The following is a 25,654-nucleotide window of genomic DNA, read 5'->3' as shown; positions in this document are numbered from 1 at the left end:
TGTACTTTCTATGCTTTTGTCCCTCTCTGAGCCTTTACTTAATAACCTCTTTTTTTAAAGTGACTAGAACTGAATTCCATAGGCAGGTATATCACAAATTTGTACAGTAAGACAGTTTTCATCTTGTTTCTTAAAAACTACTCACAATACAATTTTTCTTTTTTGTCATTACTGAACACTGAGCTGATGCTTTCATAGATCCATGTTATCAGCTGCCTTACAGTTTATCCTTCTGTATATGCCATTAGGATTACTTTTCTCCTTGCCTTTGTAAAACTTAATTGTATTTGCTGAATGAAATATATTTGTCATTTGATCACTCAGCAATATCAGGATATTTTATCTGGATGGTTCTGAAGTTCTGTAGGAAAATGAAATGAAACGCCAAAGTTATAAGAAAAATGAAATTACAAGAAAGCAATTCTTGTAATTTTTGTAATAACTATGAACCGTGTGTGTAAAAAAAGTAAAGTTTTCAATAATTGATGTAGTTAGACAATAATTTCTTAAACATTAGTAAGATAATTGTCAACCCTGAATATGAGATTTACTTTTGATATTTTACTACCTTCATTGCAAAAACATTTAGTGTGGACAACATTACATATTTCAGGACAGTGGAAATTTTCTGCGTGGTGTTTTAAATGCTTAGAGCATCTTGAACTGTAATCATGTCAAGCATTGATTTTGGAGAAAATTGCTGTTCTGGATTTAGTTTTCTTATATCCACCTATGTAATTTTGATCTCTCAAGTATTTTTCTGGATCTGATTCTATGGCTTGGCATGTGTTCCTAAAACCTTTCCTCTTTTTCTAGAACTTATTTCCTAATGTGCTCCTTTTTCTTAGATACGATTATGCCTACTGGTAATATTTTTTTTAAAATAAAGATCTTAGACAGTTAAGAAAGAGTACCTGACCTAGGTCAATTGCATGAGATGTCTCCAAGAATTGCTACTTGTAAACTATAAGACATTTAGTACAAGTGTATTTTTATTCTCAGTAATTTGAAAGTTGACACTCAGCTTTTTCTTATATAGCCTTTCCTTTCAGTTTATAATAGTCCCTGAAGGAATTGTCAAATAATTAATTAGTTGACCCAGGTTTGTAGTTGAGGGAGTTTCAGGATTCCTTTCTGCTTACTTGTGGAGAGCCTCTTGAGTACTCTAAGCTTTAGACATATGCTGGCATTTAATTTGTCTTGTAGTTTTAAATGTCACATAAAGTTCAAAAAACAGATCATTGAGCTATTAAACCAAGGCCCAAGATGTTTTATCTTCCTAATGGGATAACATAGAGAATCTGGATTTGGGTTTGATCTATGGCTTTGTATAACATGCTTTAAATTTTTTGTTTAGGCATTTTGGAAGGGTTTTATTTTGCGAAAGAAACTGGCCAGTGCTCTTGCAGCTGTTAAAAGTGATGAAGTGGAAGATGACTATGAAGAAATAAATGTGGATGATTTCACATTTTCTGAAGTAAGTGCAGTCACTAGCATAAAAAACCTTTATGTAAAAAATATTATTCTTCTTGAGCAATCATTTAGGTGTTGGAAATAAAAGAAATTGAAAGGACAACCAGGTCTAGAATTAGCGCATTGGATGACCAGAAATAGAGGCACTTGATATATATATACTTCATTTAAATGTATTTGTCACCGATTAATTGCTTCCTGCTCTTTGAGATGCTCTGGTAATTACTGTGCTATTAATGTCTCACTCACCATAGAACCCCATATATTTTTACAGTTAAAGGACAATCAAGAATGAGGAAACAGCTACTTTTGTTCTAAAATACTTAGCTTTTTAGTATTTTAGTAACATTATAATGTCAACAATGTATGAGTGCATATGTTGTTCATTTTCATAACAGAACGACAACAATAATATAGCGGAAAATATGAGATTCCAGTAAAAAGAACACATCTCTGGAGATATTCAAGACTTGTCTGGATGCCTATCTGTGCAATATGAGCTAGGGAGCCTGCTTTGGTATGGGGGTTGGACCCGATGATCTCTCAAGGTCCCTTCCAACCCCTATGATTCTGTGATTCCCAAAAACCAGAGGTAAAGCAGGCTTATTAGCTCTTTTGTCTTATAGGTAAAGTGCTAAAAATTTCATGAGTCTGAATGCAGTAGCAAATTATGAAGAGAAATATAATTAAATTAGAAACAAACTACACATAGAAAATCTGTGGCACACAAAATCCAGAAATTCTTGCTGTTAGTTTTTACAAGTTATGTGGGGTTAATAATATCCTTTTAGTTTCAAAGGACTGAAATTGGCTCAGAAGTTTCCATTCTAAGAAATAAAAGCGGGTTGCAAAGGAATTTGAGAAATAACATCACATTCAAACCTTGGTTTAATAATTATTATGTAAAAAAAATATATACAGGATCAATATTGCCGTTCAGTAAGCAAGGAAAAGATTTTTTCATTTTAACTTCATAGCCTCAAAAGACACAGACTACACATGGAAAGTTCTAGACTCAATATGCATAGTAATGCAGCTGTTGATGATGTGCATATGTATTTCTCTGGAGCACTGCTTTTTCTAATTGTTCACATTCATTGGTTAGTTTATTTGGGGGGGGGAGGGGGGTGTTATTGCTTTCAGGTAAAGCAAAGAAAACTGATAACAATGTGACCATTTGAGACCTAAGAGCATATGACCACAGGGGCTGTTTATGAACCCTTTTCTCTGTGCTTATTCAGCTGTTATTTCCTTGCAAGACCCATTTGTCAATATTCCACTGTACTTTTGCAAAGAAGCCATAGCCATAGCTCTGCTACTGACAGAATTAGCTCCTATTTATGATCACATGTTTGTATGGCCCATAGCAAGTTATAAAACCAAATATGTTGTTAGTTGGAGCAATGGAGTTTACAGTTCATCGGGCTTTGATCATCTGAGCATCAGCCATCTTTTGCCACTCCCCTCCCCTTAGAAAATAGTTGGGCTTTGTATGAAATTACTACCAATGACTTGATGACTTGGAGTAATTTTATTTTTTTCTTCTCCCTTTCAGCAGCTATTTTAAGATACATTTTCAGAATTGCTGTCTTATTGTAAGAACATGCAAAAATGTTTGAGGCAGGATTCCCAGGAATCATTTGGTAGACAGGAAATGTGTGTGTGTAAACAGAGAGATCTGGCTTAAATTTTAGGATTTTTTTTATTTTAATTTGAAATATATATACAAAAAAAGAGAACAGTCTCATTAGTTGATGTTCTCTGATCCCTGCTTCTTTTCTAAAATAATAAAAAGCAGAAAGTTGAAGGATTTATTTCTTCACACAGGAAGGAAGTATCTGTTCATATATTAAAGAAGGAAAATATCCTGTTTTGAATTATTTAGCCAGAAGGCCAAAGACTTATATACTGTAATTCAATTGAGTTGTTCTTGTTTCACTCTGTTTGGCCCAAATAATCCTGTGATTTTTATTTTTTTCTTTATATCGCTAAACTGAAAACTTCATGGCCAGGTTTGTTCCATCTGTTTGTTAGCAAGGCAGTCACATTTGGGCAGGTGCTCCTGAAGCCAGGGAGAAAAGGAAGGAGTGTGGGGAAGGCAGGAAGAAAAGGCCAGCTCATTTCAGAGAGGCTTGTGCTGTGTCACCCTCTGATGTTGCCACACATTTCTTCCACTTTTTTCTTTCTAATTGTTATTGAGTTTATTGGGAAAGAAATAAAACATGGGTTTAGGAAGCAATTCTCAGTGAAAGTGTGTAGGTTCATATCACAACCAGAGATCCATGAGCTTTTTAATTTGCACAGCAGACTTGAAGGCTGAACTGGGTACTGATGTCAAGTTAGTTACTCGAGCCCTTAGATTCTTGTGAAGAGTATAAGAACATCTGTTTTCTGCAAAGCAGTGTATGTGATGAATTTACAATTTATATGCCCATGAAGGATTTACTTTGTTCAGTGAGTGAGCATTTCAATGTTCATTTAACAGCTGTAATTAGAATTATACCCGGAAATGTTTTTATAATTTTCCTTTTTTTTCTCTTTTGTCTTTTTCTTCTTATTTTTTCTTTTTTTTTTTTTTTTTTTTTTTCCCCAAGCATATATCTGTACTGAAGACTTTGATTGTGAGAAATGTGTGGCAAAACTGATGGGCCTGCTCTGCCTAGCCCAGACTCATCACCCTGAGTACTGGGTTGCCTGGTTCCACGTGTCTTTAGCTGTTTCATTCTGTGCAGTTGAGCGATACCAAATCACATGGACTCTCTATTTCCGCAGAAAGGAGCAGCAGAAGCTTGGAACAGTCTATACTTCCTATTCCCTCCTTCCTGGCCTCAGTGTTTTATAGCAAAGTGCTGAAGCAAAGCCAAGTAACGACACATGATATCAGTGGCTATCTGTTGGGCCTCAAACAAGTGTGTAGGGAGGAGTACATATTGCTGGGCTAAGAGATCCCATATGCTAGGGTGTGAAGGAAGAGAAAAATATCTGGACACCATTTTGTACTGCAGATTTCTCTGTTGGATAGGGTGAGTGAAATGAGAGGGCAAGGCAGAAAAAACTTTCTTTATTGTAAACCAATACAAACATGCTAAATCTCATCCAGAAGTTTCTGGAGTAGTCTGCTATTTTGTTGTGTAGTCATTGTTTTGATGTTTTTATACCAGTATTATGTAGGTTTCATTAAGGGGTTGGGTTTTTTCAGTATTGTTTAGCATTCTACACAATCACTAGTGTGCAGGCACCTGTTTAAACCATTTGCAAATATACAATGCAGTAAGTCATTAGGTACCAGTCTTCATTAAATTTCTGTTTAATATCTTCACTATCAACTCAGTGTACCTAGTGCTCTATGGAAGGTGAGACTGCAAAACAGCATGGGGAAAACTCCAGTCTTTGCCAAAAGTCTTCTGTTTACCTCATTTATGAGCATGGAGCAGCGATATATTTTTAGTACAAGTTTGGCACCATATCACAGGCAAAATGGATTGCATGTGACTGAGCTCGAGGAATGGCCTTTATCTTGCTCACAGCAATATGGATAGTAATCATTTCACCTGAACAATTACTGATATCTTCTTGTATTCATATCAGCTCCCGTACATTGCCAAAGACATTCGGAGGCAATTGATGGCAGTAGTGTTTTATGTCTGCTGTATTGTGCAGTGTCAAACAGGCTATCCCAGAGGAGATGAAAGATCTGGCCAACAGATGTCTCAGAAAGTATGAGCCTGGTATTTAGTGATATTTTCATGTCTTTCATGTGGACTTTGGAGAATTCCAGCCTATATGCTCCAGAAGGCTGATCTTAAGGCAACCTTTCATCAGCAGTCCATCCATGTAGCAAATGATCTACAAGGCAGAGCTCACTTTACCTCTGGTGGACAAAATCTGACAACACATTTGCTTGACACAGCTCTTACTTTCTGTACCACATAACCATCAGCATTGCTGTTTACTTGATGAGAGTATGATATGATCCAAATGCAAAATGGCTAAACTTGCCAGAAAGCTGAAACAGTTGAACATGGTCAGTTTTAAGACAATTCTTTACTCAGAACATGGGCCATTGAATAAATTATTTTGCCCTGCACTGAGTCAGCATATGGACATATGTCATAGTCATTTAAGTAACAATATTGATGGTTACATGGCACAGAAAGTAAGTACTCTATTTTCAAAACATTTTTTTTAATTTAGTTTAAATCAGAGCTATCTCATAATTTTTCAAAGAGAAAGAAATCCATCACTGCTTCCTTCATCAAAGGGAATAAATCTGTTGCCCTGAGACAGAGTGTTACTCGGCTTCTGAACTTGATGTAGAATTTTCAATTCCCAGTCTTTTTGACAGCTTTTGAAATTACTGACCAGAATTTTTCTTCACATTTTTTAACCTATCCACACACAGACACATAGCCAATCCTACTTTTTTTTTTTCTTACTTTCCATGGCAGCCAAAGAGCACTTTGGGTTTTATTTTGTTTTTCATTTATTGTTTGTTTGGCTGGTGGTTAGGTTTTTTTGGAGGGAAGAGGGGGAGAGCTTAAGAACAACCTCATATATGCTAACTCCTGAAAAGTAAACAGCAATTAGAACAACAATTTCTTTACATCTCACATCTTTATCATTCTTATCACATGTCCACACTAGACACAATATGTTTTGTTTTCTTTTCAGATAATCTTTAATTATGTGGTTTGTCTTAGGCTGTGAGCTTGTGTTGTGTCTTTGTGACAGTGATTGCTGTTTTCTGGCTAGTGCCAGGAAGTAAGTGTAGCCTATGGATTAGAAGGTCCCCATAACATTTCTTATATCTTGACACTCTTGTGCATATCTAGATCTTGTAATTGCTTATAAATGTCAGATCAGAATCCAGCCTTTCTGTGTTGTATACTGACAAAAATACGATCCTTTTATCATCATTACAAAGTTACACTGTTGTAGAAAAGCAAAATACTATGTGATGAAAATCTCATTAGATCCATACTCTTCTATTAAAAAGGGGAGGAAAAACTCCCAAGTTTACATATCAGAAGATCAATCTTTTCATTGAGTGTGTATGAACAATCTCTTTATATGATCCTGCTTCTTCAACTGCTATGTTAATGAATCATGTTATTCTCAGTCTGTGGCATCATCAGATACATAAAGCCTCTCTTCTACCTCTTTAAGCAATGATGCTTATCTAAAATGCTAAAATCTCATTTTCTAGTTATCTGATAGCCTGGTCTAGGAAGTATGTTGTTGCAGTCAGTATCTGATAAAAAAAACACAAACACAGCTATTAGGAGTTGTGGCTGTAGCTACACTCTGACTGCTTTCTGGCTTTTCACCATGAGATCTCAGTTCCTAATGCCACCTGAAATGTTTTTAATTTTTAAACCAAAACTATCCTCACAGCATGTCTCTAATTTTTGATTAAATAGCCAGATTCAAAAAAATACTCTTCAAAGGAAAGCCCACTAATGACGCATGACACCAAAGATCTAATCTGGAACCTGTACTTAGCCAAGCAGTATAGGGTTTTTTTGTAAATAACATTTAGCTTGTATGACGTATCAAAGTACAGTAATGTCGTTAATTATTTTTCCTAGTCTTATTTTTCTAAAGACAAGGTGAAGCATCAGAATTGAAAGAACAGGCCAAACAATGGAAAAATGTATGAAAGTACAAAAAAAATCCTACTTCTCTGGAGTTTTAGACTCATTACTGTACCCTCAAATGCAGCCAAATGCATGACTGTAAATGGAAGCAATAACAGAGACATCATTTCTTCTCAGTGAGTGCATTTGCATCCAGAATCTCTTGACAGCTGAGCTGAAGATCCCAAATCATTGACTATGACCTCCCTAAGTTTGTTTTTAACATTTGTGTAATGTTAAAACTAACATTTTAGTGAAGGTTTAGATTGTGTTTAAAGGATCTAGTTAAATGTCTGTTATTTACTATGTCCACATGCATTGATTTCCATTGAAAAAGATTTTTAGTAATACCTATTTACAAATTTCAGGTGTTCCTGACTGACTTGTCTGTCCTCTGTGAAAAGAGGCCATTGATGAAGCTAATATTGTAATTGAGTTAAATAGCAGTACTTTTGGAGTAACCAAAGAGGAAAGTGAGATGTTAGCTTCCTTTTATTATCCTCACTAACATCCATTCACGTCTCATTGCCTGGACCTTGAAGCCTTTTTAGGTTAAAACACAGCAGATGTTACCCAACCACAGCACAGCTTAACTCACCTGAACATACACAATTCCAAGGGAACAGATAGGCTGTATTCAAGGGGGTTGAACAAGCTTCAGGTGTCTCCACCAGCTCCACTGTGGGGTCCTCCATAAACTGCAGGTAGAATCTCTACCCGTCATCATCTTCCATGGGCTGTAGGGGAATCTCTCTCTTTCTGATGCCTAGAGCGCCTCCTCCCTGCCTTTCTTAACTAACCTTGGTGCCTGCACAGTTTCTTACATGTTCTTCCTTTCTCTGGTGGCAAAAAGCTGCTGCTTGTAGGGGGTTTTTCCACTTAACTATGTTATCACAAGCACTTCCACTGTTACTGATTGGCTTGGCCTTGGTCAGCAGTGGGTCCACCCTTGAGCCAGCTGGCATTGGCTCTATTGGAGCTGGGGGAAGCATCTATCAGATTCTCTCAGAAACCACCCCTACAGCACCCCTGCCACTGCCAAAACCTTGCCACACAAACCCAAAACGTGCACTCTTAACATAGCTAAAAATGAACTTTACGTCTAATTTGTCTTTGAACAGAGTGGGCTAAGGAATCCTAAATGCTAAACACTGTCAACATCATCTTCTGATACTCAGTCTAGTAATTTTGTTTATATGGAAAATGCTTTTTAAATTATTTTGATATGGAAATAGAAGTAGCTGTTTATTGTTCCACACATCTGGGCTTACAACAGGAAAATATCCCAAAGAACCAGCTCCTGAAGCTCTTGAATTTCCCAGAGAGTAGAAGTGTAGGACCCAAAGATTTAAAGTGTTGAGAGATTGTAGTGTAATTAAGAATTTTATTATGATCAGCTTCAAAAAAATATATGCTTACAACTTAGTCCTTTTTTACTCTTTATCTTCCAAATACTTTTTTGTTCTTATTTCTGAAATAAGGGACTTTTAAAGAAAAAGGAAAAGTCGGCTTGAAATTTAATCAAATTTCCCATGTGATATGAATTTGAAACACATTAAAGGTTAGATGACTATAAACTCTTGACTAGTCTATTTTTTTTTACCTTGTACTTCTTCCTGACTGTCCTTGCTTTGACAAAACAGCAAGATGTAGTACAGCTTTTATTTCTGTTGTTTCTATTTATTCCACCCAGCTTGATATAGCATTTGGGTTATCTTCCTTTGAAATTTTATATTCTTTGAATGTACAGTATTTAAGGGGTGAGGATGAGGCGTGCTTTTGTTTGTTGGGTTTTATAATTCATTGTCTCTTGAAAGTTGTGTGTGTTTGTTTTCACAGAGGTAGAAGAACTTGAAAAAAGGCTTAAAGGGACATACTAGCTAAAATTTTGTAGTGTGGCAGAGTCAAAAGGGGAAGACCTGAAGATTCTTTTAATTTTAATGTGGAAAAACTGCATCTGGGGTGTTAAGAGCTATTTTGAGGGGTGGCCTGAAGGTGTCAGGAGCCTGATGAGTGATGAGGGCATACATCTCTAAAGATTTTTGAAGCATATGTTTTGGATGCTTACTTGAACCATTTCTAACCTCTGAAGCTGAGGTTACCATTTACCCATCTGTAATTTTTATTCCTGTATTCAAAAAAAGATGTAGAACCCAGAGCTTCCCTTGAATGCTGTCAGGTTTAAGACAAAAATGCATTTCATGAAAAGTTTGAGTCTTGTAGGTCATGAATGACTGACATAAATAACAGGAAGATTCAGATTTTTTGAGAGTTACGTATGTATACATTCAACCCTTTTTTGTAAATTAATTTTTTTACAGTACCTGAAATTTTCATTATTAATTTAATAATGAAATAATACTTTTTTGTATTGTGAAAGCAATTATTTCCATAATTTTAGTCTTATGCATTTAGAGAAATCATGTAGATACATGATACTGAGAGAACAGTTAGTTTTCAGAGTTTGTTAAAGGCTTCAGAAAAAAATATGGTTGAAGATGTTCCCTAATAAAATTTTCCTGTAAGTTTTTCCTAACAGAATGTTGTGATATTTTTCAGTATTTGTTGATATATCCTTCTTATAAATGTGCACTACACAGTTATGCTTGTCTTCTAATTTTTCTAAAAGAATATACTCTAATAAGTAAAGAACTTTTGTAAGTCTATAAAATCTCTCGGGGTCAATTAATCATTCAGATATTTCTCTGGAATCCCTGTGATACTCACTACTTTTCTGGCTTGAAACATTGTTTGCTTTTAGCAGTTGTAAGAATGCAGTCATGCCCAGCTTTCTTCCCTAATTCTCTTGTCTTTTTATATAAGACAGGATTGAAAAAGAAGCATTGCCAAAGGTTAAAATAACCTTTATTAGGGTGCTAACCTATTTATCTTCACCACATAAAATATGTGAAAAAGCATAAAAGACAAACCCAGAGAAAAAGACTATTTTTCCTACTGGTTGCAGTTCAGAGATCTGTTTTGTATAAAATTTATATCCACTAAGCTAATTAAAAATAAGCCTGTATACAGTTTTTTATATAAAATTATTCAAACCAACATATTTGCATATAGTTTTAAATGATAGAATGTAGACTGAATTTTTGTGGTATTGGAAATGGAATAATAATACAAATAACGGATGATTCATTTAAGGATATTCCTATTTGATATTACCTTAGCTTTTGAAGTTTTTTTGAAAGTCTATGTCTGAACTGAAATTGAACTTTCTAACATTGAACTAAGCTATACACGTGAACTTGAATTTCTCAGAAAAGCTAGCCCACAGAGTGATATGATTCCTAAAAAGACTGGATGAAAGAAAAGGCTAAATACACAGAAATATTCAGATCTTTCATTTCAAAGGAAGTTTTCTATCACAGGCTATCAGCTCTATAACTGAGTACAGAAAAGTGATCTGGTCCTTCTGTTATCATCTCTAAGAGCTAAAAATTTGTGATTTCTTAAGAAGTTTTTCAAAACTTACTTATGCTTTTAGAGAAGAAAAGTCTAGCAAATAATACATTGGCCTTGGCAGAAATGAAGTTTAGTTTAAAAATAAATGAAGGACGTTGTCCTGGAGTAGCATGATATTTGAATGAAATATCCCACAGAATGAAATATGTTTGCCAGGAACCAAGAGACAAAGTTACAGCTTTCTGCCAGATGAAAGACAATACAGTATGGCTGGCTGTGGTATGTCCTGTTCTATTGTGAGCATCCACAGGGTTAACCTTCAGCATGTGAACCTTCTGCTTGACCACTCCTCCTCCCAGTCTGAGCAATTATTTAACTTGCAGGATATCTAACATTAGTCATGTGGCATGTATTGTTTAAAAAGAAGCTTATATCATATGGTCAAGTAGCTGGCAAAAGTGCTCACCAAGCCACTTGCCATGATATTAGCAGTCCTGGCTAACTGGGGAGGTCACAGTTGACTGGAGTTTAGTCAGTGTGATGCCCATCCACAAGAAGGGCTGGAAGGAGGATCCAGGGAACTACAGGCCTTTTGGTCTGACCTCAGTGCTAGGGAAGGTTATGGAGCAGATAATCTTGAGTGCCATCATGCAGCACATGCAGGATAACCAGGTAATCAGGCCCAGTCAGCATGGGTTTATGCAAGGCACATCCTGCTTGACAACCCTCATCTCCTTCTATCACCGGGTGACCTACTAAGTGGATGAAGGAAAGGCTGTGTTTGTTGTCTATTGGACTTCAGTTAGCCCTTTGACACTGTTTTCCACAGCATTCTTCTGGAGAAACTGGCTACTCACAGCTTGGAGAGGTGTGCAGTTCACTGGGTGAATTGACAGTGTGGCCAGGCCCAAAGAGTTGTGGTGAATGGAATTAACTCCAGTTAGCAGGGAGTCACAAGTGGTGTTCCCCATGGCTCAATGTTGGGGCTGGTTCTCACTCATCTTTATCAGTGATCTGGACAAAGGGATTCGAAGGAATATATCAAGGGAAGGATTGTCTTCAACATGTCCAGCTTCTTTCATTCTTTCCATAAGCATTTGCTACTAAGAAATTCTGGAATCAAAGTAGTGATGCAGATACACATTTGACAGGATTCACAGCAGAGTTGTTCCATATCAAATGCTTTCAAATGCTTTCTTTTCAGCCTGTGTTGTTAATGTCTTGTTGCATTCTCTACTTCTAACCATAGTAAAGTTTTGGGGATTGAGGGGTGGGTTTGTTTTTTTGTTTTTTTTTTTTTGGGGGGGGGGAGGCGCTGTTTGTTGTTTTCTGGGGGGGGGTTTATTAGGCTTATGATCTAGGAGACATGAAAAGCAGTACATGATAGCATTATTCATAGCCTGGATAGTTGCTTGTAGAAGTGCTCCAAGGAGGATTGTAGGTTTGACACAGTCCTGTGAGCTACTTTTTCTTTGTGGTTTAAATATGACTCAGAACAGCCCGAATTATATGAATATTCATTATAAAAGATTATCTAGCTCCAGAATGTAAAAAATGTCTAGAATTAGATTGTATAAATAATGTTTACACTAAAACCATACTTTTCAGTAGCTTGTTCAGTCTCAGTTAAAGTTAGTAGAACCGTCCTCACTGTTTTTTGTGGTTGTAGGATTGGATTCTGGTTCTCAGGCCACAGAAGTTTAATGTTTGATGGTAGTCATTATATTTTGCAAAGGAAGGGATAGAATAAATATTTGAAATATTAAGGAATAACAAAATAAAAAAGGTCATGTATAATATGGCATGAAAAAAGAAACCTCTAGGCTTCCAGAGTTCATTGATAAGCCACAAAATCAAAGAAGAGAAAAAAACCTGTATTATTACATTCTCAAAGTGTAAAAATTGGATGGTGAATCAGGGCAAAAAGCTCTTGATCCTAATGGATAAATGAAAACAGTTACGGAACTTTGGAAGTTTTGGAACTTTTAAAATTCAGAAACAAAACCCCAACACCAAATATATTGATACCTTCTTTTTGAAAATTATATCAGGGATAATAGTGTTGTGTGGATTTGGTGGTCTTTATTCTTTCTAGTCTTGAAAGTGTCTTGTTTGTATCCTGAGGAGGAGCTAAATGAAAGCTTATATAAAATCAAGAAAGAAGAAAAAAAAACCAAAACCAACAAACCTTTCCAATTAATAAAAATTGGTTCAAACAGCAAGCTAAACTAAATTTATTTCCGTGAAGTTTTAATAAAACATTAGAAAGGTCTATGTATATTTTGTATGCTTGTGAAAATTGAAATTTTTTTAAAGTAATCAATACAGTATTTGATTTGAAACTATCATTGGAAACAAAGTATGGAGGGTACAGAATTGTAAATTATATTTTTGGATTAATTAATATGTTAAAGCTAAACTGTATGTTACTTACACATATGTGTAAAACTATGTTATTTATGAAATATTTTCAGTGTTTATGAAATCAATTCCTTAGTTTGACTTTAAAAATAAACATAACTATAGTATGCCTATAGCTGTTTATGTAGAGCATACAATCAAACATTATCATTTTATTAGCTTTGTAATTTATCTAAGATTTAGGGTTTTTTCTCTTACTGAGTCAGTAGAAATGGACCCAGTTTTTAGACTTAGGTCCTGGAAAATCTGTCATAAACTTTGCATTAGTTATTACTTAGGACTGTGTTTATGGGAAAGATATGGGCAGAAGTTTGTTGAGCTTGGTGCTAACAAAATCTTTAGGAATAAACATAGAGGAAGAGCATATATTTGAAAAATCAATAATGTGTTAGGTTTTTCGTTGGCCAAAACAAACAACACTGCAGTATATTTTTGTAGCATGATACACATCCGTAGGAGTGCCAGTACACTTAATGATAAACCAGTTGGGTTTTTCTCGTCTTGCATATTTATCCCTTTGAATCATGCTTTTATGTTTTAATTTATATTTCTTTTCAACACTTAGAACACTGTAAGACATTTTATAGGCAATAAAAGAAATAAAAACACCATGGAGAATATTAAATTAATAAATGGCAAACACTGGGCTAAGAAAATATCTGTGATAAAAGTTTCAACGTAAATATTAAGGGAAAAGAACTTTAACTGGGTTATGGTACAACAATAAAGCAAAAGGATTCAACCAATGTACTGCTTTAGAGATTCTTGTTCCCCAAAAGTTGACTACAGCTTTGGAGTGTTAGTTTTCATGTTTCATTATTTTGTTGATTTCTGTCACAGGTTCATCAGAGAGGTAAAGATACAAATAGCAAGCTTGCCCTGAAATCTCACAGTAGAGCTTAGATCATATTCACCGCTAATGGATGACATTTAAGTACCCAGATAATTAATGGACACATCATTGTAAACATCAATTAAGTTGACTGACATTTCAGTTGTACGAGAAATGGAAATCTAGCTCTCTCCTAGCTGTATTGATTCTTTTGCTAATAGAGGGGGAAAAATTGTCTGTATTTATTAAATAAAAGAATGAAAACTAAAACATACTGTAATCAAAGAATACAGAGTTCCAGAAACAAGGAGGCAAAGATGTAAGAATGCATCCCTTTAAAGACATGAAAATAAAGTAAAAAATAATTTTTAAATTATTTATAAAAGATAGGTCAGGAAGAATAATAATACTGGTCCACAGTTACCCTGTAAATAAAGAGTGGTCTTAGAGTCACAAAATTTTGCAACCAGTGCCTAAAGTAACCTTTCCAAAATAGCTGGAACATGATCCTTCTGTCTCTCAGAATTTCAAAGGTTCTCAGAATTTCAAAGGTGTTGGAAGACCTTATTGTTCACCAGTCGAAGGTTATGCAAAATCCTGTTTACACAAACTGCATGGGAAGGTATCTAATGTTAGGATGATTTCTCAGGGTCCGAAATCATTGTAATCTGAAATAGTATATGAATGAGAAAAAGGTACTCTGGTTTCATAAATTAGACATTTTCAAAAGAATTAACCCCGGGCTCTTTGCTGCTGCAGTAAGAACAATCTGAAATGACTGAGCCATGGGTAAGCAAAACCGAATTCTTCAGAGGTATTTACTTACTGTGTGGGAGTAATTGACTTCTCTCACTTATCAGAATATATAGAAAGAACATGTGGTCAAAAAACTCACGGACGTATAAGAAAAAAGAAGTCATGTACAGGTTGAGTTTGAAACAAAACCTAACTTTTGGGTTTAAGAAAGAGAACTGAATTCTGCCTTGAAATGCTAGAGACACCAATTAGCACCTAAATACATCACCCCCTTCCTTCCAAGATATTATTTTAGTTTGTAAATTATTTCATTACATCAAAACCAAAATTGATTAATTGAAGGAATAAGTACATATAGCATTCGCTTTTTTAACCCCAAATTTCAATGAAAGCTATTCACCAATTCAGTTCAACTCAACAAATGCAAGCTTGATAGTGTCAGGCACCTACACCCAGATACAAAATACTCATTTAGTCAAAAACAGCAAAGCTGTTCATGTTCTTCAGGCCTTTAAGTACCTTAGCTCTGTGTATTTTTTAGAGTTGGCAGTCTTTTTTAATAACTTGGGTTTACTAATGATGTTGGGATAAAATTATGAGAATTTGAGATGGGGATGCATCTTATTTAAAAAAAAAAACCACCAAAAAACAATAAACAAAGCCACCACCCCCAAAAAAACCCACGACCCACAAATACTGTTAATCTGATCTATTTAAAATAAAACAGTGTGATCCAGCCTCTCCAAAGGTGTTTTAAGTGCGATTGCTCTGCAGGTGGCAGTTCTGATATACGACTTGAAAACACTTGAAACAGTATGTAAAACAATTTAAAAGAGACTTTGCAAAAGTTATCAAAACTAAACTGATTTTATCAGTGCACTATTTGACTTTACTCATTCATGCAGGCTGCATTAGAGAAGGAATGGCTAACTCTCAATTCCACCCGTTTCCCTTCAAAAACACTCCTGCTCTCAAACCAGCTGCACTGGCCAAAGGTAACATGTCACAGAAACTTCTTACTTGTCTTTATTCATTCCTTAAGGATATGCTATTCTGGGGTGATTAATATGACAATCTATTGACTTGAAAAACACAATTACTTTTAGAAGTCTCAGACTTCCTCCTCATCTCCAGATGCAATTTTTCTTTTAGATTTTCTTGCGTTTGCTTAGTTTTTTCTTTATTTTGGATTTATTTCAACACTTTACTTCACAGTAGCAGAAAAAAAAAGATGATGTGCTTCATCTGTACATTTGGCAATGGATTAAAAATTGCTAGTTGACACACTACTTTAAAAATACCAAGCTCTGCATTATATGACAACAGCTGAATGTTTTCAGAACAGCTAAAGGTCATTGAACTGTAATGTCTGCTAGTTATTTGATAAACTTTGAAGTTTTAACTTGTTGTTTTGGTAGGGTTTTCTCTTCTTGTTACAAGCATAGTATTACTAATGGTTTATTTCCTACAATTAAAAGAAAGAACTCGTATAAATGTATAATTCATTATACCTATGATTCTTTGATTATATTTAGGGATATTAAGTATATAATTAAAGTCACCTCTTTGACCTATTTAGTTGAAAATAAGGTCTATAATGGGCATATCAACATTAAGAATACTTTCTGTTATAGTAATGGACTCTGCAAACCCTAGTGCAGGTTTACCTGCACATTTTAAACTCAAACTTATAGGACTTATCAGCTACATTATTTTTCTCTCTCTTAGAAGTATTCTGGGCCTTCAAATTCCAGTGAACATTCAGATAGTTTGCCATCATCACCACAAGAAGTTTGCCATTATATTAACATACCACCTTCACACTCAGCAGGAAATACCCACTTTCATAGAAGGTAAATTAAAGAATATGTTTTCCTCACTATGTTTAGTTCACTTTGATTTGACAAAAATCAAAAGGATGAGAACTTGAAGCTCGTTCCTGGTGCTTTCATTACTTTTGGTTAATATGATATTATTGAATTTAAAATGCCTTTACTTGTGAAAAGCAAAATTAAATTCAGTTGCTATTCTTCATTGACTCCCATAATTAAGAATATAAGAATGCATATTTTTGTTTATCTAGATTTGACTATAAATCATACAACTTGTATTTTTTCATATATATCACAACATACATGTTGAAATAAGAGATTTGTAAGACTAGATAAAGATTAAAAGGGATTTCTTACACAGCTGCATTCTTTTGGAGAGAAAGGGCTGAAATATGCTTCAAGTAATTGAAATGTAAACATTTCAAATTGATGGCAGATTTTTATTACTCTCCAAGATAAAGCCTTCCTGGAGTATTAAAATAGACTTTTTCTGTATTATTTCCAAGTTTCAAAAGTGCCTTTAAAAGGCACAAACAACTTGCAGAATGACAAAGGCTGCAAAATAGTTACCCAAGACCTTTCCTTATTTACCTACCTTTCAATACTGCTCTTACACTTTCTTTTCAGGTCCGAGAAGGGAATAATGCCACAGCTCTCTGACTGGAAGGAAAAAAAGAATTTTTCATCCATGTCAGAAAAAGAAGAGAAAATTTCAGAAGAATGGTATGTTAAGCTATTTTGCTTACATAGAGACTTCCAGGAATAGGTACAGTATAGCTGACTCCTGTTGCTTGCTTTTTTTTGAAGTTGCACCTTTTGAGAATCTCTTTTTCTATCAAAGTAAAAATTGCTCTACTTACTTGCACAAGTGTCTGGGAGACCTGCTTAATAAGTTACAATAATGCAATGTTCAGCATCACAGCTATCTGTGCAATTCAGAAAGCTTCATACCATGCATAAGAAGTGCTATATACTTGTATTCTTTTTGAAAAGTCCACTATACAATGATATGCAGCTGATGTAACATAATATATGTGAAATGTTTAGTAAGTTATTCTCCTCCCCTAGGGGTTTTAAGGATATTTCTACTGCACAGCTTATGCTGAAGAGAGCCCACAAAATGAAGCCCAGAAAATATAGTAATAAAAATTTAGGTAAGTCAACAGTTTAAAAATGCTTATATTTATGTAATATTTTTATTCTTAAATCTCAAAATAATGTCTCCATCTTTTGAAAAAGTTTGCTTGCCCAACATTAAATATTCATTTGAATAACGGGGGGGGGGGGGGGGAGGGGGCTGTGATTCAGTTAAAATCTCTGTAAAGACATTAATTTGATCCAGGGAAAACATATTCAGAATTTAAAAAGCATTCTACTGGATTCTTAAGTTGAACATTTGACAGCTAATGTTAAACAGAAATTTTGGTTCTTTTTGTTCAAGTATCTTGTGGAATTTATATTTCTGCTTTTTGTATTTTTTGTATTTTTTCTCTTTGGGGAATATCAAGTTTAAATTATTGACTTATGCAAGAAGTATTTCTGAAAATTACATTTATATATATATATGAAATAATATTTTTTATTAAAATATACATTGTGGAAAGAGATAATGCATATCTACTTTCTCTGTAATTGTCTTCTGGTTCTTCTCAGATAGGTCTTATGTCAATAAACCTCTCTTGGAACTGTCAATTGTTAGCAGTACTAACTAATGCAAATGTTAATGGAATACATTGATAAAAATATTACTAAAATATTGCTAGTATAAGAAATGTTCAAATGTGTATGAACCTGATTGACAGTAGGACCTAACTCTAAATGGTCTTTGGAAAGTTTACCTTTTTTTTTTTTTTAATTGCATCACAAGCTACAGTTTATTTGCATAACATTGCAAATCTCTTCTGTATTAAGTATTGAAAATATTGAAATAGATACTGCTTTTGGAAGAGAAAAATATCAACCTACACATAAAGTTAAGAAAAGTTTTTCTGTGTATAAGTTTTTCTACTTTAAGTGTCATGCATAAAACTAAATATGACAACAAGGATCTCTAATTTAAAAAAAAATGGTTAAAGTGATTCTATTTAAATCTTGATAGCTTTCCATGATGTCCTCCTGTGTTAAAAAATAAGTAGTAAATATTGTGTGTGCAACTAAGTTTTTACATATGCTCCATTTGATGTCCTCTGTATCATTTTTTAAAGAATAAATCCTACTAGGTTATATCATCTCTTCTCCAGATGCTTTCTGGTTTAAGTTAGTAGCAATTAGTCCAGTCATAAATATCCGATTGAGCATATCAGATTTGCTATCCTACTTTTGCAGTAGTTCTACTGTGGGGGTTTTTAATATGTTTATATTAATTTTTTAAAGATTATTCAATATGGTATATATGTGTTGAGTTTTTTAATGTATCACATGGAATATTGTCAAAGTATATTACTCGTACTGAAAAAATTAACAAAGCTTCTGCACAATGTTTTTATAGCTTCAAGTTTTCTCTTCTTGAAACTACATCATATAGGAATGTTTTGTCTTTCTATTATATCAAGCACAAAAATAACCTGTATATATAATTTTCCTATATAGATTTTTATGGCAATCATTAAAATCACATTCTTCTTTTAAGATAAGAAGAAAGTATAATTTCCAGAACCCAGGAATATGACTGAAAATATTGCACACTCAATACCTTTTCAGTACAAAAATTATCAAGCCAAGTATCCTTCTCATACAGCATACTGACAGTCAGTCCTTCCTTGGTCAATGAGAAGCAAATAGACATTATCAATCAAAACAAGTATTTTTGTTTTAAGCTGATGCTAAAAATCAGCTGTTGCACTAAAAAAATGTTCTTGATAGAGTATTCCCTATGTGAGAAGAGTCTCCACATATATCATTATGCTTTACATCAGCTACCTCCTGCAAAGTGGAGAGAGCAAGTTGGGGTCTTGTTGAGAGTCTGGATGAACAGAGGGACTTTACAGCATTTAAATTAGAGTAGATATACCTTATCCTGGGGCTAGCCAGCTCCAGACCAGGAAACTGTAACCAGATCCATTAGGCTGCCAGTATCTTTCTTGGATCTCTGTGCGGTACAGCTCATGCTAGAATACTTACAGCAATTCCAGTGTAACTAGAGAGAGAGAGAGAGAGTTCACAGTCTTAGGCCATTTCTCTGAGTTTAACCCTACTGAAGCAGGAATTTCATTAATTGAAATTCGTCTGAATGGGCAGATGTCAACATCATCTTTTAGAGTTTCTATAGAAATAGCCATCCTATCATCTTTATCTCCTCTGAAATGAGCTTCATCCATCTTATACTTACTAAAGCTGCGTGTGAATTCTTGTAGAATTTATTTTTAGAATTATTATTTCTGGGTTTATGAATTTCCAGGTTCTCAGTGTTATAGTTGCAACAGTTTCCTTTTTCGCTGATTTAAAATAATTTAAGGTATGCTAACTACAATAAAATGATTTTGTTAGCGATACAAATACCTACCCACTAGAAAATAAGTAGCCAGCATCCACTAAGTTCTGACAATAAGCAAAACAACAGCTTCTAAAGGTTCTAGATGCAAATAACTTGTAATCTATTAACAAATAAAATGATAGATTTCATGCTAAGATTTCATCATCATCCCAAACATTTTTATGTGCTATTGAGCTTTTCCATGGTAACGATCCTCTTAGTTGCAGGTAATGCCAAGGTACTACTGGTGGATTTTGTGAGAACAAATGGCCCATCAGAATATGCTGTCTGCTTCCTTATGCTATCAAACTCCTTTGCTTTAGGTCTGAGGTTCACAAAAAAAGGAATGTCAAATTAGCCTCCATTCAGAGAGTTTTACCCTTCCTCTTTAATAGAGTCAAGACTGCTCTTTAATATAGTCTGCTGGATTGGAACTTGGACTGGACAGTCATGAACAGCTTCAATTCTTAGCATCTTCAGGTGTGGGAATTTATTCCTTTTTGTTTTCCATCCAAAGTGTTTGTCTTCTCCTAGTGCAACAATGATGGGATCCATTTAGTTAATTATAGAAACCCACATCTGAGCTAGTCATTCACATTCCTTTATGGAAAGAAACAGCCACCTTAAATCCTATTCATTTCCTCCTAAAACATAATTCAAGAACGGACTACTAGTATCTCACTGTAAAAGCACTTACAGTTCTCCATTACCTGGACACAAAACCTAAAGTGACTGGCTGAAATAAAGTTAAACTGTAGATATATAAAAGTAACTGAGAAGTATCTTACCTCATACATCTGGCTGTGTACCTTCACAGTAGTGAAAAAATATGGAAAATACTAGCAAGTGCACTGAATCCTGTGGTTTGTATTACAAGAAGAGCTTAAAGTAGCATAACCTTATAATAGGGAGTGATTCAGGCAATGCTTATATTGCAATAGACCAGTCCCACCAAATAATGGCCTTAAGGCCTGTTATGCCCTAATCCACTACAGTTTTGTATGCTTGTTTATGTAGTTAAATAAAGTTGTGGCCTGTATTTTAACGATACCAAATGTAGGCTGTGTCTGCTTCAACTATTTTTACTCTGCAGTAAGATAATACAAAAAGTGTGGGCAAGAAACCAGAAACTTTGCAGCCAAGTAAAGCTGGAATAATATCAGAAATATTCCTGTTTATACTGGGTGCATAAAACACTACAAAATTCTAATTAAAAATCTAAATACAGCAGACATTATTGCACCTCACTGTTCTTAAAATTTCTCTATTAGCTTCCAAAAGATGTCTTGGTACTGTCTCACTTAACTTTGAATTTCTTTGATTCTGTGGATACTTTATTGGCCTCTGAAAGTTAACTTCTTTTAAGATGGCTGGAAGCCTTGTCTTGATCTCAGCTTCTCTTTTCTACACTGCTGTATTACTTATTGTTTAACCATTTCCTCTCCAATTAAAGCTCTTTTGTCAGTGACTGGCAGCATGAGATAATAAATCTTGCTGCCAAGCAAGTATAAAAAAAAAAAGAAAAAAAAAGTATCTGGAATGGGCCTTGACTCCTAGAAGCAGCACAAAACCATAAAGATCTTTCTGAGAGGTCAGAAAATATGTTTTTAGTTCTAGTTTAGAATTTAAGACAGTAGTGCAATACTAATTTAAAAAAAAAAACAAAACAAAACAATGAGCAACAACATTGATTTGTTGAATTAACAGTCAGAATAAAAATCTTGTGATAGTATTATGTCTTGTTACACATTACATATTTTCTTAGTAGCAGAAACCAAACTGCTTTCTTTGGTGTGCATATTCAGTGTAGCGATATCATCTGGGAACTCCAACCATGGATGAGTTGGAGTTCTAATTTCTGTTCAGTTATGGAACAAAATGTGGACTTTTTTCCAAATGAATTTACAAATTGAATTATCTTATAGATAAGCATCTGTCACTCTCTGCTACTTTGATTTATCAGTTCCTGAAAGTTGGCACAGATACGTTTATATTTTTCTAATTAGAGATATCGCACAACAAAAATGAATAATAAATATTTAATTTTTTTCAGTTTCACATATTATCAAGAAGTTGTTTAGAAAATGTGGTGCCAGATCAGGCATAACTGTTCTTTCCATATTGTTTCTATAACATTTCTTGTGTTTGTCCAACTTATCTTCTATATTTGGAGTCAGCCAAGCAATGTGCATTAAATTACCTCCCTGGTTCCTAGATTGCCAGCACAGATCATCATCTAATAAGCCACATTTAAATGAGCATGCCAGAATCCAGGAAGATAGTTGTATGATTTTGAACTATTGGACTCTTTCACAGTTCTCTGTGTGAAATCTAAAACATTTGATTGCTTGTCATCAAAGCATACGCACAATTCATTTCCCTAGCTCACTCAAAGACTGAAAAGCACTAGTATTATGAAGTAATCTATGTAATATTGCCTACATTTGGGACTAGATAAAGAAAAGGACTCATTTTTAATAACAAAAGAGCTGTAGGCAATGGTTGAGGTGATCCAGGTAGGTACAAATTCAAGTAGTCTGGCACTGTGTTAAATCCCTATAGATTATTTAAGTTATTTTGCAAAGACTCAAAGATAAATCTTGTGATAGAAATCTCTTAGAAGAACAATTTCCATCTCTTCCCAGTTCATAGACCTTCTTTACTGCTGATATCCTTTTCTGCAAATAAATGTTTTTAAAAATCTAGGTTGGCACTAATAACTTCGTGTGACTTCACCCAAAAGTCCTTGGTATAGTTTAACTTTGAACAGGAAAGATGACATTTTTAAAAGCTTTTGGAACAATTTCAATTGACCCACACAGGAAAAAAAAGTATGTTATTTCAGATATTATTTTAAGTTAAAAGGAAAAAAAATTAATTACAGAAAAATTTACTCTGTACATTTTAATCTAGGTTTAGTATTAGTACTTATATGGCTATGTATCTTACAAGTTTAGAAAGAAATTACAGAAGTCATTGATATGTGAAATATTTTTATAACTTCCATTACTTTAAATTTCAGAGAGAACTTTTAAAATATAATGTATTAGTATTTCAAGATATTTTTATCACAAATCTTACTGTGGTCTACTGCCCTTAACATTTGGTAGTATGAAGACCACTGGGTTGCTATAAACTTATTTTTGAGTTGGGAGGTGTGCTAAAATAGCCTCTCTGTCTATGCAAAGTGAATATATCTACAAACCTGATAATCCAGTTTGTGAACAAAGTGATCCTGTTATCAGAATCCAACTTTAGAACTAACAGAGCTAATCATTATTTATTGTGCTTCCTGGGCCATGTGACTGAATTTATACTTTAATTAGTACAGGTAGGTTAAAATTACTTCTGATGTCTGCTGGATTAGTCTGGAAGCTATAAGCATCGTACAAGAGGAAAGTGGTTCTTCTAGACCGTTTGAGATAAAAAATGTCCAAAGTATCGCTGATTCTGCCTTGGGAAGAAGACATGGCCTAAATTACTTCCATCCATATTTTCCACAATTCCTTTCTTAGTCAAGTTTGTTGCTTTATGAGAGGTTAGCAACATTAAGAACCTTCTGTCAACCAAACACTACTGCAGTGTGGGCTGACCAAGAATACTGTAACATAGTGGTGTGTTTCGTCGATGCATTCTCTCTTTAAGGATTCACACCCTGTTGGAGATCTCGGGCAAAGATACAGTATGCCTGTCATCTTACTTCTATCAAGAGGGCATTTTTTGAGAAGTGGAGCTATTGGGATCCCTTTATAGTTCCATTAGTTAGTAACTGATGCGTGTGCTACAAATACAGATGGGAAAATTTAGATCCATTCCTTTCCATATCTACTTTATTGCTAAGTTCTATTGCAGTTTCCTCTCTTTATTAAATTCTGCTCTTTTCTGACAGTCCGATGTCACCTTTGTAGGGTTTTTTCTCAGATACTCTGCTTGTGGTATTGTTTTTTTCTTTTAACTATGTGAAACATATTGCTCTGAATTTTTTCCTTTGGCTTTCTGTAGCTCAAGATATTATGCTCAGTGCCATGCTTACAAAAGCCTATATACTCTTGCTTATCACTGTATAATTGCTTTTGTTTCTACATTCTCCTCAGTTCTTTTTTTTTCTTCTTGATAACTGACTGTTTTGTTCTGCACTGTGAATAGAATTTTCACATTCTTTCTAACCCACTATTTCCCTTAAACTCTAATTTTCTTCTGTGCCAAGCAAACAAGTCTATCACATAAGAAAAAATGCATGAAAGCCAGCATTCCTTACATGTGTGGTTTTGCATTAGTTTAGCTTTTGTTAATTAAACTATTTTTCCAGTGTAGAAACATGTATTATCTAGATTTATAGACAATTCTCTGCTCATCTTTGCTTCTTTACAAAGTTTTCAAAATAGAAGTCCTGAGACTAATTCATTGTGACATATAGATGAGTCTGTAGACTTTTGGAGTACTTTTTATTTCAGTAAGGATGGGACATCCAAGAGGTCAGCTTATTATCTGCAAGTTTGACATCAGTTTATAAACTGCCTCCTGTTAACATTTGTAAGGTGTAAATGACTTGATTTGGCCTGATGAGTAATTCTGAACCAAAGCTTTTAGAAACTTGGCTTGGCATATATTCTGTTACAATTTCTGCTTTCACATCAAGTTTTAAAACCATTTTTTTCAAGTATAACCTTTAGAATTTATTTTTCATTTGGAGATGAGCTAGCTAAATGGTCAAAAGTGTTAAAATCCTGCAAAATAGTGACTTTGGTTCCAGTTGTACATGTATTTATGCTGCTTTATTTTAGAAAGCGTAATTCCTTGTGAATATAAAACCTACTTTTAAAAGGTATTTTCATTTATTAAGCGGCTAAAAGGTGAAAAACTGCTTGAAGGAATGAATGAGCCACGTCTGACCTTTGATTTTAACTTGTTCTTGTCGTCTAGACCCAGCTGTGTGCCTGGCGTTGTTCAAAAACAATGAAAATAAACATCTCCATGTGAAACCACCAAGGAAGACACAGCCTATAAGTGCTGGTCACTTTGAAGGTATGAGCAAGTATTTCACTTTATGCATATAAGAGTATATATCTTCTAATATGTTTTAAGCAGGCGTACGTGAAATGAAAAGCAATATGCACAAATAGAAGGCAGGACTTTAGGATTCATCTCTGTTCCTCGCTATCTCAAATTACAGCAGTGAAAAATTTCAATTTCATTTCATTGGGATGGGACAGAGGTGAGGGTCCTAGAGATTAATTCATGAAGAACTGGTTCCTATTTTTGTATCATTATTATTAAATCATCATAAAAATTAATCGTCATTAAAAAAAGCAAGTTACAGAAGTATGAAATACAAAGCACTAGAGTAAAATTTTAAAAATGACATTTGACTTCATATTCTTCAGTCATGATACCCTTTTCACAAGCTAGTCATTAATTCCTGACAATCATTACCATTTTTTTAGGAATTTATTTTCATAAATATCCTCTAAAATCTCCCATTCAGCAGAAGACAAAAAAAGAATCTTCAGCACATAAATATAAAATTGTCTTTCCAAAATATTTTAAATATTGTGTATCTTTCTTACTGTTGGAATTCATGTTACAACTTTCCTTTGTTTCATTACGACTAGAATAAGACCAAGTCTATTTAAAATACCTTTGTTTTAAGAAGCTGAGCTTCTCAGGTGGTTTTGGACTGCTTTGATTCTTTTATTTTTTTTGCAACTTAACAGTGTGCTTAGAAAGTTACACCTCTTTCTTTTTTATCTTTTTTGAAGACACAGCTATTTGCTATCTGATTTAGTCCCAATCCCACAAAGTAAAATTAAACATAATA

The 25,654-nt window shown here is 34.3% G+C and overlaps 1 protein-coding gene across 1 annotated transcript in view; it reads left to right on the top strand.

Annotated features, from left to right (window-relative positions):
* LRRIQ1 (leucine rich repeats and IQ motif containing 1) overlaps nt 1–25,654 on the top strand; it is a gene marked incomplete at both ends in the record, with an annotated part of 104,665 nt that overhangs the window by 36,798 nt on the left and 42,213 nt on the right. Inside the window, 6 exons of the mRNA XM_084268803.1 lie at nt 1,358–1,477; nt 15,438–15,527; nt 16,261–16,385; nt 16,992–17,087; nt 17,433–17,518; nt 24,760–24,861. Coding sequence (XP_084124929.1) covers nt 1,358–1,477; nt 15,438–15,527; nt 16,261–16,385; nt 16,992–17,087; nt 17,433–17,518; nt 24,760–24,861 — 619 coding nt within the window. The remainder of the gene's footprint in view (nt 1–1,357; nt 1,478–15,437; nt 15,528–16,260; nt 16,386–16,991; nt 17,088–17,432; nt 17,519–24,759; nt 24,862–25,654) is intronic.

The sequence above is a fragment of the Gallinula chloropus genome, assembly GCF_964237585.1.
Source record: "Gallinula chloropus genome assembly, chromosome: 1".
Classification (NCBI taxonomy): domain Eukaryota; kingdom Metazoa; phylum Chordata; class Aves; order Gruiformes; family Rallidae; genus Gallinula; species Gallinula chloropus.
The sequence above is the reverse complement of the archived record's forward strand: the minus strand, read 5'-3'. Positions and strand labels throughout refer to the sequence as shown.